The 11,732-nt window shown below is 33.0% G+C and overlaps 1 protein-coding gene across 1 annotated transcript; it reads right to left on the reverse strand.

The window, feature by feature from the left end:
- Nucleotides 1–345: 345 nt before the first annotated feature.
- Nucleotides 346–9,893, reverse strand: LOC108319056 (DNA repair protein RAD50). The gene is made up of 27 exons (XM_017550070.2): nucleotides 9,672–9,893; nucleotides 9,511–9,597; nucleotides 9,270–9,437; nucleotides 9,021–9,196; nucleotides 8,805–8,919; nucleotides 8,099–8,327; nucleotides 7,662–7,840; nucleotides 7,405–7,575; nucleotides 6,876–6,980; nucleotides 6,685–6,792; nucleotides 6,380–6,591; nucleotides 6,190–6,282; nucleotides 5,712–5,839; nucleotides 5,236–5,350; nucleotides 4,977–5,106; nucleotides 4,671–4,880; nucleotides 3,959–4,167; nucleotides 3,592–3,793; nucleotides 3,241–3,410; nucleotides 2,844–3,168; nucleotides 2,562–2,687; nucleotides 2,422–2,474; nucleotides 1,391–1,541; nucleotides 1,241–1,303; nucleotides 1,011–1,144; nucleotides 795–923; nucleotides 346–686 (listed from the first exon to the last, which is right to left on the reverse strand). The coding sequence occupies exons 1-27, from the start codon at nucleotides 9,792–9,794 to the stop codon at nucleotides 647–649; spliced, it is 3,951 nt and encodes a 1,316-aa protein (XP_017405559.1). The 5' UTR covers nucleotides 9,795–9,893; the 3' UTR covers nucleotides 346–646.
- Nucleotides 9,894–11,732: the final 1,839 nt, after the last annotated feature.

Consider the following 11,732-nt stretch of genomic DNA (forward strand, 5'->3'; position numbering starts at 1 on the left):
AAGAATGAAATTACCTGCAATTAAGTTGAATGGTCGAATTCCATATTTTAGTTTTGTAGATAAAATAAACTTCATAGGAAACAAACTCTCAATAACAAATTAACATTTGATACAAGCATTACAAAATGGAATTATATTACTGTAAGTTGTATTTATTTTCAAAACGAAAATTAATTTACAAACTTTAATTGAAGATATTATTAGTCATTAAAAAAATAAAATAATATTACTTACTAATTAAACTCTGATAAACATAAAATTAAAAGAAACACAGTATCTATTACAAACAACTTCAGTGGAAACGTGTGTTATAGTAATTTATGATAATTTCTTATGACATCTTCATCGAACTTCAACTTCGATTAATTTTTTTAATCACCCGGGAAAGAATATAAAAGTTATATATTACAAATGGGAGTAAACAGAAAACTGTTTTTTCTACGTGCACATTTTACAGTGTCAGTTCAGCAGGCCCTTACAATGGAAGATCATAAAAAATAAGTAAAATGTTCTCAAAAGAACTATTGTAAAACGCGCTAAAAACTTTTAATTAACTAGGACGAACCACTCCTAGATGATCCTGTACCGACTGCATGAATAAGTTGGGGAAGTCGGGCTTTACAATTTCATATAAACAATACGGCCTTCAGTCAAATATCTCCTGACTTTCGATTATACTGTGCTGACTGAAAATGTGAGAGAAGTTAGTTAAGTTCTGTAAACAGAATTATAGTGATTAAGAAAGTTCGTATGTGTGATGCAGGAACGACAAGACAACCAAATGAAGTTCTTACAGATCATCTTTGGAGACACGATAATATCTCTCTGCATGCTGGCGCTGACCAATCAGTTGAGCAAAACGCTCATCATGAGTGATTACAATTAACTGAAAATTTTCCTGTCCTTTCCTGTCCTCCATGATCCTTCATTTTTAATGAAGACAGCATCACATTAAATTTTAATTAATTCATTATTAGTTGTTTAATCAGAACTAAGCAATCCAGCAATACCTTACAAGAGCTGCAGCCAGACTTTCAGCATTTGGTCCATCCAAATTTGTGGTAGGTTCATCCAGCGCAAGTATTCCACAATTGAGACAAAACGTTTCAGCCAGCGCTAAACGTATGATAAGAGACGCCAGAACCTGAAACCCCGAAGTTAAGTAAAACTTATTATTTATTATTTTAGTTAAGAAAAGGGATTACTAGATATAATAGTAATTCCCTTATTGATAACATACCTTTTGACCAGCACTACATCTTCCTCTCATCTCCAACTCTGCATCACCAGTCTGCATAACAACCTGTACGGAATGCAAAGGAACAATATTTACTAGGAAGGAAATTAGACAGCTTCTGAAGGAATTGGTTTTCAATATGTCATGTCAAACCTTGTAACTGTAGGAACGGGTCCCTGCACCTTCGGAGTCTGAATGAATACTGATGTAGTCAATGTCTTGCCCTCTATAGGTTTGCTGCCACAACTCCCTAATAATTTTGTTGATCTCTTCCATTTTCATTGTGTGGAAGCGCATCAGTGCCCTGATGAATCATTAAGAGCCACCAAGGAACAATATGAATGCAGAATATATCAGTAATTTAATACAGAAGTATCTATTTTGTTATTAAGTATATCCTTATTGATTAATGCTTGAAATAGACTGTTTAATATGCTTTCATATTCTAATTTGTAATTTATTTCAGGCACGATAAATATTAGCTTGCAAACCAACTTTATGAACTTCTTCAAAGATGTGTGCTTATCTCCCTTTTAGTTATATTTTTCATTTTCTTTGGTTTGCTTGATACACTTCGGTGCTTTTGGTTGCCCCTTGTTCAATAGCACGCTTTTCTGATAGTTAACCAGTTTACACAGCTAAGCCCCAATCAACCTGACGTGGAATTTGTATTGCTTTACTAAGGCCAAATGATGAATTTTAACGCAATGTAAGCAATGGGCACTCAATTCCAAAAAGAGAAGGGGGCTTGGTTGCATAAAATTAAAAAACTACAGGGTTTAATGGGATTAAATCTCATATATTGATGCTTAAGGAACCACAAACTTAATCTTCATTTTTTTTTCTAGTGGGGGAAGAATAATGAATGTGCACTTTGCATTCCCAACACATAAAACACACCCTTTGGAATGTAAATACAATAGCGAAACGAAATAGAGTTATATGGAACAAAAATATCCAGTATTTTACCCCAACAGCTTATACCAAGGTCCCAAGTGACCTCAGCACCTCACAATGCAAAGTGTGATGGTTACATGTATCAGCTTTTGAAGAACAAGAGAGAAATGGCCTCGTGAGGACAAAAGGAGTGATCTTACTTATGCATTGCAAAACCATGACTATCACACAACAAAGAATACAAACTTGATGTAACGTTGAAAATTAATGAATCTCAAGCAACTCACTTATCAAGTGCATTGTAGTATCTGTCCAGATCCTTGTTGGCCATTTCAGTTGTCTGCAAAGAACGATGAATTGTCATGTCAACAATACAAAAAAGAGGATTAAAGAAAGAATAAGACTATGAAATCACATGTGATTACACCTTAAGCAGGATAAGCTGGTCGAAGTATCGCTTATCTATGTCCTTGTATTGAGTCTGCTTAAGATCAACCTTATTTTTGGAAATATTGCTTTGGTAAACAGACATTGTTCCACGGCACCGGTTTACCTGTCATCATGGTACAGATATATAACCAAAGAGAGAGAAATGTGTCAGTTCGACACTAGAAGGAATATCAAAGATGTGAGCATAGAAATGGTAATTGGCTGAACTACTTGCGATCAGTTGCAAGCATAGATGTGTGATTCGGGGATTTGAAAATACCTCTGAAAGAAGTCTCTCCCTCTCCTGTGATAGTTTCTGGCGTTCAGTTTCAATTGTAGAGATCCCACCAGCCTTTAATATATTTTCTTCTAGTGTTTCAATTTCATGTCCTAGCTCATCTACTTCAGCCTTAGTTTTCCTATAATTTAAGTTGTCATCAATTTTTCTTCTTAACTGATCTTGATTTTGCATCAAATCTTTACTTTTGACTAACTCAGCTAAAATTTCCTGCTTCCTGGCATCACAACTTTGAAGTTGAGATTGTGATAGAGAATGCTTTTCCTGCAGTTCCTTCAACCTATCTCCTTTCCTTAAATCGGAATACCTGATCAAACAAAACATATGTTAAAGAAATTTGGGGTCTTAAAAACAACAACTTTCAATAAGATAAGCTCACTCTTTGATCTTAGAATTCATTCTGAAAAGTGATTCAGCTTCTTGCTGATAACTTCTCTTTTGCTCAGCCAGGTCCTCGTACTCACGGTTGAGTCTAATTTTCATATCATTATGGTTAGTCAGTAATTTATCTTTCTCACTGGAAAAAGATCCGAGATCATCTGCCAAATGCTGCAAATACACAAATTCTCGGTGATACTATGCATTTTGACATGGCAAAAAGAGAGAAAAAACTAGAGCCTTTTTTAGAATTATTGGAAATTATGAGTGAAGCAAGGTGGAAAAAGAAGGCAATTTCCCCAAGCCTAAAACAACAACTAAATATACATCAATGTATCAGATAATAAGACACCTTCTCATCAAGATCAACTTGAGTATTTTCTTCAGTTAAACGTTCCAATTCTTCTTCTAATCTGCTAACACTTTGTAATACGTTGGTTGCTTTCAATTTCTCCTCCTTTAGATTGAGCCACCGAATACGAATATTTGATAGATCTTTCTCCCTATGCCTTTGTTCTTCCCTCAGCCTCTCCAATTCAGATTGCAAATTGTCCCTTTTAACCAAGATATGAATGGAAATAATGATATGAATAAGAAACAAAAACTGAAACTTAAGAAATGGAGATGTTGCGAATATGACAGAATTCAATTATCTTAATGAATCGAGATGGTAAAATTGCCCATGTTAGTAAACAGTAGAAAAAACTTCAGCTATTTACTTGGTGCTCTGCAGGGTGTTAAGCTCCAGTTGAATCTCTTCGAGAGTCCTCACTCCCTGTCCTCGAAAATTAAGCTCATCTTCTAAATCCTCAACTTGTTTTTTCAAATCTTGAATGTCTTGGAAAAGCCGATCAGCATTTTCAACAGGTTGCACTAATGTGTCAACTAAATCCTTGTCAGTCTTCACTTGTGCTAAAACACATAAAACCTGAAAATTGCAGCAATTGTATAACCCAAAACAAGTTAACGGAAAGCATAAAGGGGAAACAGATAATACACTCTCTGGTACAAGGCACTTCTAACAGAACCACACAGACCAATAAAAATAATTAACTCAATTGACTTTGTTGAATTTTTTAATATTTAAAACAATGTTGCCAGTTTATCAAATTTACCCTTGTTATAAATAACTTTAAAAAGCCTCCTCTCGTTAATTGTCAATAAAAAACAGACATTCATAATATGTAATTGGACAAACAAGGACAAGAAATATCCTGTTTCCAGTAAACTATAAAATTCCTTCGAAAAAGGACCATCATTTTTTTCTAAAATATGCTTGTTATATTGAGGACAAGAGGAAGTACTAAATAAAAAATTGATATAAAATAATAATCACCTTCGACAAAACAACATTTCAGAAAGCAAACGTTGGAATTCAATGTACTTAAAAGAAATTTCCAGGAAATCTTTAAAAGAACTTATGATCGTTACATCATCAAGAGCCTGAGATTTCTCATCCATCTCATCTTTAAGTTGCTGAAGTTCCTTTTCAGTATTAGGGATGGTCTCCTTGCCAAGTTTAACATATTCTTCGTAAACCATCCTAAGCTTGTCCAGCTGCTGAAAATGAGACTCTGCATTTGAGGATTCTACAGCGAGAACTTTCATATGTTCAGCTGAACTAGCTGCCTTAACTCTTTGCTGTCATTGAAAAAGTGCAGTTCAAAACTACATAACGTGCTTGCTCAAGCCAATAGATAACGTAAGTATATAATAACATGATTTGAAGTTAAAAACCTTCTTGACAAAATTGTCTTCTTCTTCTGGAGAGAAAGGCCGCTCACAGCAAGGGCAAACATGATGAGCTCTGGCAACCCTTTCAAAAGGATCAAACATCTGCCTCATGCCATCAGCAATATTATATTTGCTGCAAGCAATCACAAGACAAAGTATTAGTGGATATGAAACCAGCATACCAGTGACAACATCAAGTCCAGAGACAACTTTGATATGGTCACAAAAACAACATCAACACTATGGTCTGGCACAAATTGACCTTCGCTGTACATCTCTTTTTTCCTTGGAAGACTCTAAAACTTTGAGATAAGAATCAAGTCCAGAACATTGCTGATCCAAAGACTGAAGCTTCGATTCAATAAATCTCTTTCTTGCTGCAAGAAAATCATTTAAGTATAAATGTACAAAACTATGTCTTCAGTTATTCAGCATGGTGGAAGAAAGAAACCAAACTAGAGCAAAGAGGATGCAGCATGAAAAAATAAAAAATATCAAGTGGGCACCATCACTTATATCAAGAGACACATATAAAACGCTAAATAAAAGAAAGGCTATTTATATTTACTGCATACTATTATCATGTTGATACGCAAAATAGGAATCTATTGGCATGACAAATAGGCAAGTGCATCCTGTGAACCATTGCAACAATAAGCATGCAGAACTAAAACATTGATTTCCTTCAAAAACTAAATTTTTTATATTCAACTTCTTTGAATGATAGATAGCACTTACATTCCAAATCCTTGTGGTGTTTGGATAGGTTACAATTAACTTCTTGTATTTTTATTTGCAACATATTGACTTCCTTCTCAGCATCGCGGTGCTTTTCTTTCACATCATCAAATTCCACTCCAACAGCCCTGCACCAGAAAGAAAATTCTATACAAGGTAAATTGTGATCTACTTGGCAATCTTACCCAATGTGAGACTTTTTCACTTATACTTGCCACTCCAACTTATCATAAATCTTATCTCGGCTCATCCTCAACTCTCAAAGTGAACTTGGTTCAACCAGTTTTGAACATGAAGAACGTGTTTGAGATTTCACATGAACTGTACATATGGCCAACTTTGAGCTTATAAAAGGTTGGACAATTCTCACCTTATACATTTCAGGATGAAGTTAGGTTCCCAGCCCAAATTCAAGAGGTAGGTGCCTACAACTACGAGTAAATATAAAAAAAATTAAAAAAAAGAAGATTTTCCCAACCTTAATGCTTCAGTAATATCCTTTTTCACGTCCTTATCAAGAGGAACCCTCCCTTTCAGCACCTTTCTAATTTTGTCCTTGAGGTCATCAAATCTATAATAAATAATAAACAGATGATTGCCAACTTTGAAACATAATTCTAAAGAACGAAAAGTGGAAAGTAAAGGGTATACAAACAAAATGGATTTACATTTTTTTATGTTTCTTTTTCCGATTTTCCAACTCTGCTTTCTTATGAGATAGCATAACTCTGTGCTCTGAATCAGCAGTCATGATATCCTTCTCCCGATTGACAGTCTTAATCTTTTGATCTACACTATATATCTCATTTTGCATTTGACGTATAGTGGTTTCAAATTGTCTCTGAGATAGTTGACTTCCCTTCCTCTCAATCTCATTTTTCTGCAAACATTACTCAAAAATTATTCTAATCATATTGGTCAGAAGTCCTAAGATTATATATTACTAAACAACAACAGAGAGTGGGTGCCTTACCAAATTTCTTTCTCTTTCATCTATGTGAGATAAGTTCACATTAGTCATTTGAAGTTCAGACGAATCGAGCTCGTTTTTCTTCTCTTTGATGCGCTTCAGATTGCCTTCCTGCAAACATAACGTATTAACAGTGTACAAGTAAGATACAGACATTTGACAAGAAAAGTATGTATTGGAATGAAACACCAAACCTTGATCCCTTGCATAGCCTTTATTTTAGCCTCAGTATCTTTCCAACGGTCATTAGCATTCATGTAGCATTTCCATGCCATCTCAAGTTCCTTGTCATTTGCTTTCTGTACAAAAGAAAAAAGCAAACAGTCACAAACATGTAGTTTTCTTACTTTTGATATGGTGAAAATAATTTTAAAAGTTGGTAAATTTAGCCAACCACATTCTTTGAAAATGAAAATGAATTCACTGAAAAGTGAAACGAAGAAAGAAAGAGCCACAGGAGCAGATACAATATTCTTGACAAAGGAAAAACCTGTAAAAAGGTAAACACTAATTGTGCAAAGCATTCCAATCTCTCTGCATATCCACCAAAAACCCACTACAATACTGCCAATTGAATATACAAAGAAGACAAATAAACCCTTTATGCCAAATACCAAGTAACAGCAAGAAAACATCCCTGAAAATTCCTCAACTTCTCATTTGTGAGGCACCTAAAAGTGAACATACACACACAAACCAGAATGAGGGAACAGAAAAAATCACCTTTTTATCATCCAGATCTTTCTCGAGATCTGCCAACCTCAATTTTACACGCCTGAAGAGATTTAAAGCAACCTCATCACTGAAAGGAGAATTTGGAAGAGACCCTAAACTATATGTCGTAAAAAGATCTTGAATGGAGGAATCACGCTCATTCTTCAAAGACATGTGAACCTGAAGTTCAAAATATTAACAAAATTACAATAACACATTGCAAAACCAGATGTCAGTATAGGCAGCTTGTGTATCAATTCATTTACTTCTGCTTCCGCTTGTAGTTTGGCAATCTCTTTGATGGTATGACCAATGATATTCATGAGGGCAGTACCTTTCTCGGCAGCATCATTCAATTCTCTTTCCAACTTTCTTATCTTTGCTTCTAAAATTGCAATCCTTTCTTCAAACTTGGTCTTCCATTCCATCAATAACTCATCAGAATCTAATTAAATATAAAATGCAGAAAAAGAAAAACGCATTAGAAACTTCCACACCCACACACACACACAGATATATATATATATATATATATATATATATATATATATATATATATATATATATATATTTCACAGGGCATGTCTGTGTAAATCCATTAGGAAATATAACAATTTGGAAGGAGATACAAAATCCAAAACTGGCTCAATGATGGTAATGCATATATATATATATATATATATATACCATGTTCAACACTTACCTACATTCTCCTCAACAAGAGCAGCATGTTGCTTCTCTTGTTCCTTAAGCAGGGTGCTTCGCTGAGCAGTTTTAGTTGATATCTGCTCTTGCAGCTTCCGCAAATCTTTTAACGTTTCCTCTGCATGATGAATTTTATCCTCCAATTGTTTAATGTTATCTTCCAACTCCAGTACTTGACACTTTACAGACTCTGTTTTCTCTTGATCGTGTGCAATGCTTTCCCGTAGCTATAACAAAATAAAACTAAACAGTTAGATTTTCTTTCAATTTTGGTATGACGTGGTTTTCTTTATGTTAAAAGCTGTCAAAGTGGAAGGCAAAGCTTAAGTTCTAACATAACTAGCTAGACTAAAAAGGCACAGAAGAATTTTTACTTCATGGAATGATTTAAAATGGCCCAAAAAAAGAAAAATGCAGTAGGGCAAAAGGGCCAACTAAAGCAGAATAAAATCTTGGTCCTCAACACAAGAATGTGTCCTTGCATAAAAATTAAACACCTTGAAAAGTGATTAATTTTTTTTTCCTTCTATTGAGAATGCAAGAGAAAAGTGTCATGTTAATGGGGCACAACAGGTACTATACAAGTAGTGGAAATGTGCTCCGGTTAAAATAGAACAAAAGAGTATACGTTAAACTTTATTTAATTATTATTGTTGTTGTTAACGTTTATAGAGTTGGGTGATATTTTTGAAGAGGAAAGAGACCTTATAAGCAGCATCTTTGAGAGTTTGAAGATGTTCGAGTTTGAGCTTGTAAGTCTTTATCTCTTGAGCCTGCTCCTTATGAAGTTTCTTTATAACTTCCAATGCCTTGGTGTATCTGTACATTGAATGTGAAGCATATGTGTATGATATACATTAAAACATGTTGAGTGGAAAAAAAAACAGAGGAAGAAAGTGGGGAAAGGGAAGGAGAGATACCGAGTTGCGGAAAAGATATCGTCAAACTTCTTCTTTAAAGTGGAAGGATCCTGTAGGGGCCAGTTGGCTTCATCTTGGTGAACGAATATAACATTTTCGAGAATGGCCTTGGAAACACCCATGAGCGCTGGAACTTCTTTATCCATGTCAGCGCATCGATAGCTGAGGCTAACTTTCTGACAGAAAAGAGGAAAAGAGAGTTAATGGGAAGAGAGTGAAGAAGTAGAAGAAAGTCAAAAAGTGTAATACCTCTCCAGTATGAGGACTAATGGTTTGAATCACACTCTCAATAGCCTTGTATTCCATTTTAGAGGCCTTTTGCGTAAGCTGAAAGGACCTGACGCAGACGACGTCTTTACCGGCGGCCGTCTTGAATCGGAGCTTAATCTGTCCCTTGGTTTCGGTTTCCCCAGCGACCTTCCAAGATAAAAGAAATAATTGATTAATCGAATACTTAGTTAAAAAGAGAGTGAGACTTAGGTTAGATTACCTTGGGGTCGTGGATGAAACTGTGGCCAGACCTGGCGTTAGGAGGCAACTCGCCGGTGCAGGAAAGCTTCAAGCACTCGATGATGGTCTGCAGAAGGAGAAGAGATTGCATTGCGGAAAGCAAGAAAGAGAAAAAAAAACGAATAGATGGATGGATCATACGGTCTTGCCGGCACCGTTGGGACCAACGATTAGGGTTAAGGGCTTGAAGAAGGTGATGACGTTCTTGTTCTCCGGGTCGAAACTCCGGATGCCCTTGATCAGCATTTTATCAACGGTGCTCATCTTCTCCCGCGTTTGCTCACTCACTCACTCTTCTTCTACTCATTCCCTCTCAACTCACTTGCACCTTTCTTCTCCCCTCTTCAATTCAATTCAAACCTCCTTTGTACCCTTCTGTTATGTAATGTAATTTCCTTTTATACCCTTCTGTACTCCTTTCGCTTACTCTTTAAGACACTGTAACATATTAAATTTAAACTATCATTTTTTATTTAAATAATGAAATTTAAATTTATTACTTCTAATTTCTTTATTTAAATAAAATATTTTTTATTTTCACTGGATATATCAAAAACTATAAATAGTTTCTTTTAATTTAATTAATATTCATAGATGTTTTTTTTTTAATTTTTAAACTTTTTCTTTTAATTAACATTGACAACGTATTTTATTGATTAATGTTGAAATTGTTTTCGATTGATGTTTATCATAGCTATTTAAGCTTAAAATGAATTGAAGTTATTTCAATCGATATTAATTTATTGGAAAATGTTTTTATTGACATTGGAGAAGCAATCGGTCAGTGTTGGTGAGATTAAATATATAATGCTTTAAAATAGTTCACAATGATAAAATATAATACGTTAAAAGTATTTTTTTGTGTTAATGATAAAATAGTTCACAATGTTTTACCAAATTAAATTTAAAAACTTGTGTTTATTATTGTCTTTAGGAGACAAACCTAAATTTAAATATTTATGAGATTAACCAAATTTAAATATTTATGAGATTAACCAAATTAAAATCTCAACTCATACTGTTATCCTACAAAATATTTTTTTAATAGATAGATGATGACATTAATATATTATTTTAGCATAAAAAATAGCGATGAATTTTTAAACAATATTTTGGAGGTGTCAAGAGTCATGTACAAAAATTTTATAATATTAAATACAGAAGATATGCTAAAATTCGAATAAATTGATTTATTTGAGTCTTACTTTGTTTATATAAAAAAAGGTGAAGGCCAAAATCACCCTCAACCACACTAAAACTCTACTACTAATGATGAAGATATACTTAAGTAAGAAGACATTGAAAATAAAAATATAATCATTATTATAATTAACTAAATAAAACATCAATATAAGACTAAATAACCATTCACTCCAAATACATACATATGTAAGAAAAGAACCAAAAAAGAAAAATTAAGACATAACTATTATTTATAATTGATTAAACAAAATATCGCTGGATAATAATATTAATCCATTTTCAAGGATGATGACAAAACATACTCATGAAGACAATATAAAAGTAAAACATAATCTTTATTCATAGTTAAATAAATAAGACATATTTACACACTATCTAAGTTATTTTCATATTAAAATGGTTTAATTCAATAATTATTTTAATAAATAAAAATCAAGTTAATAATATTTTGATTTGATTAAAATAACTAAAAACAATACACACAATTAATTAAGCACAACCCTCTACATCAAAATTTGTCATATTTTTTAAAACATCCGTTCATTACTCAAATAATATATTTATTAGTTTTAAAAAGTCTATCCTTTTAATTACACTAAAACACATCACAATTTTCAAGTCTAGAACTTGCCTGTTTTATTTTTATACACGATCAGATTTTTCTTAAGACTTGGTAAATTTTATATAACCAAATTTTGAAATTGATAATTTTTTTTTTTAACTTTTAAAATAATTTAAGCTCATGTTTCAATAATATTTAATTTTTAGTCAACAACTAAAATAGCAAAACCAATTATCAAAATTGAAAAGTAGAAATAAATTTAAATTTATGAGAGAAGGTCTAATAACCATTTTTTTTGAAAAAAGTATTTTAAAAAGTAAAATAAAATAGCTAAAAAAATCTATAATTTTTGTAGTCGATTTTTAAACAATATACATATTATCTATTATTTATTTTGATCAATATTATTGTTTTTCTTATTTATTTTTAAATAACAT

The sequence above is a fragment of the Vigna angularis genome, chromosome 2 (genome assembly GCF_016808095.1).
Source record: "Vigna angularis cultivar LongXiaoDou No.4 chromosome 2, ASM1680809v1, whole genome shotgun sequence".
Classification (NCBI taxonomy): domain Eukaryota; kingdom Viridiplantae; phylum Streptophyta; class Magnoliopsida; order Fabales; family Fabaceae; genus Vigna; species Vigna angularis.

Excerpts from the sequence above, each read along its gene's own strand:
- LOC108319056 (XM_017550070.2), bottom strand. The coding sequence starts at position 9,794 with ATGAGCACCGTTGATAAAATGCTGATCAAGGGCATCCGGAGTTTCGAC. Across the intron at positions 4,881-4,976 it reads AAGACAATTTTGTCAAGAAG|CAAAGAGTTAAGGCAGCTAG; the intron begins GTTTTTAACTTC and ends TTTCAATGACAG. Across the intron at positions 3,794-3,958 it reads AACACCCTGCAGAGCACCAA|GGACAATTTGCAATCTGAAT; the intron begins GTAAATAGCTGA and ends CTTGGTTAAAAG.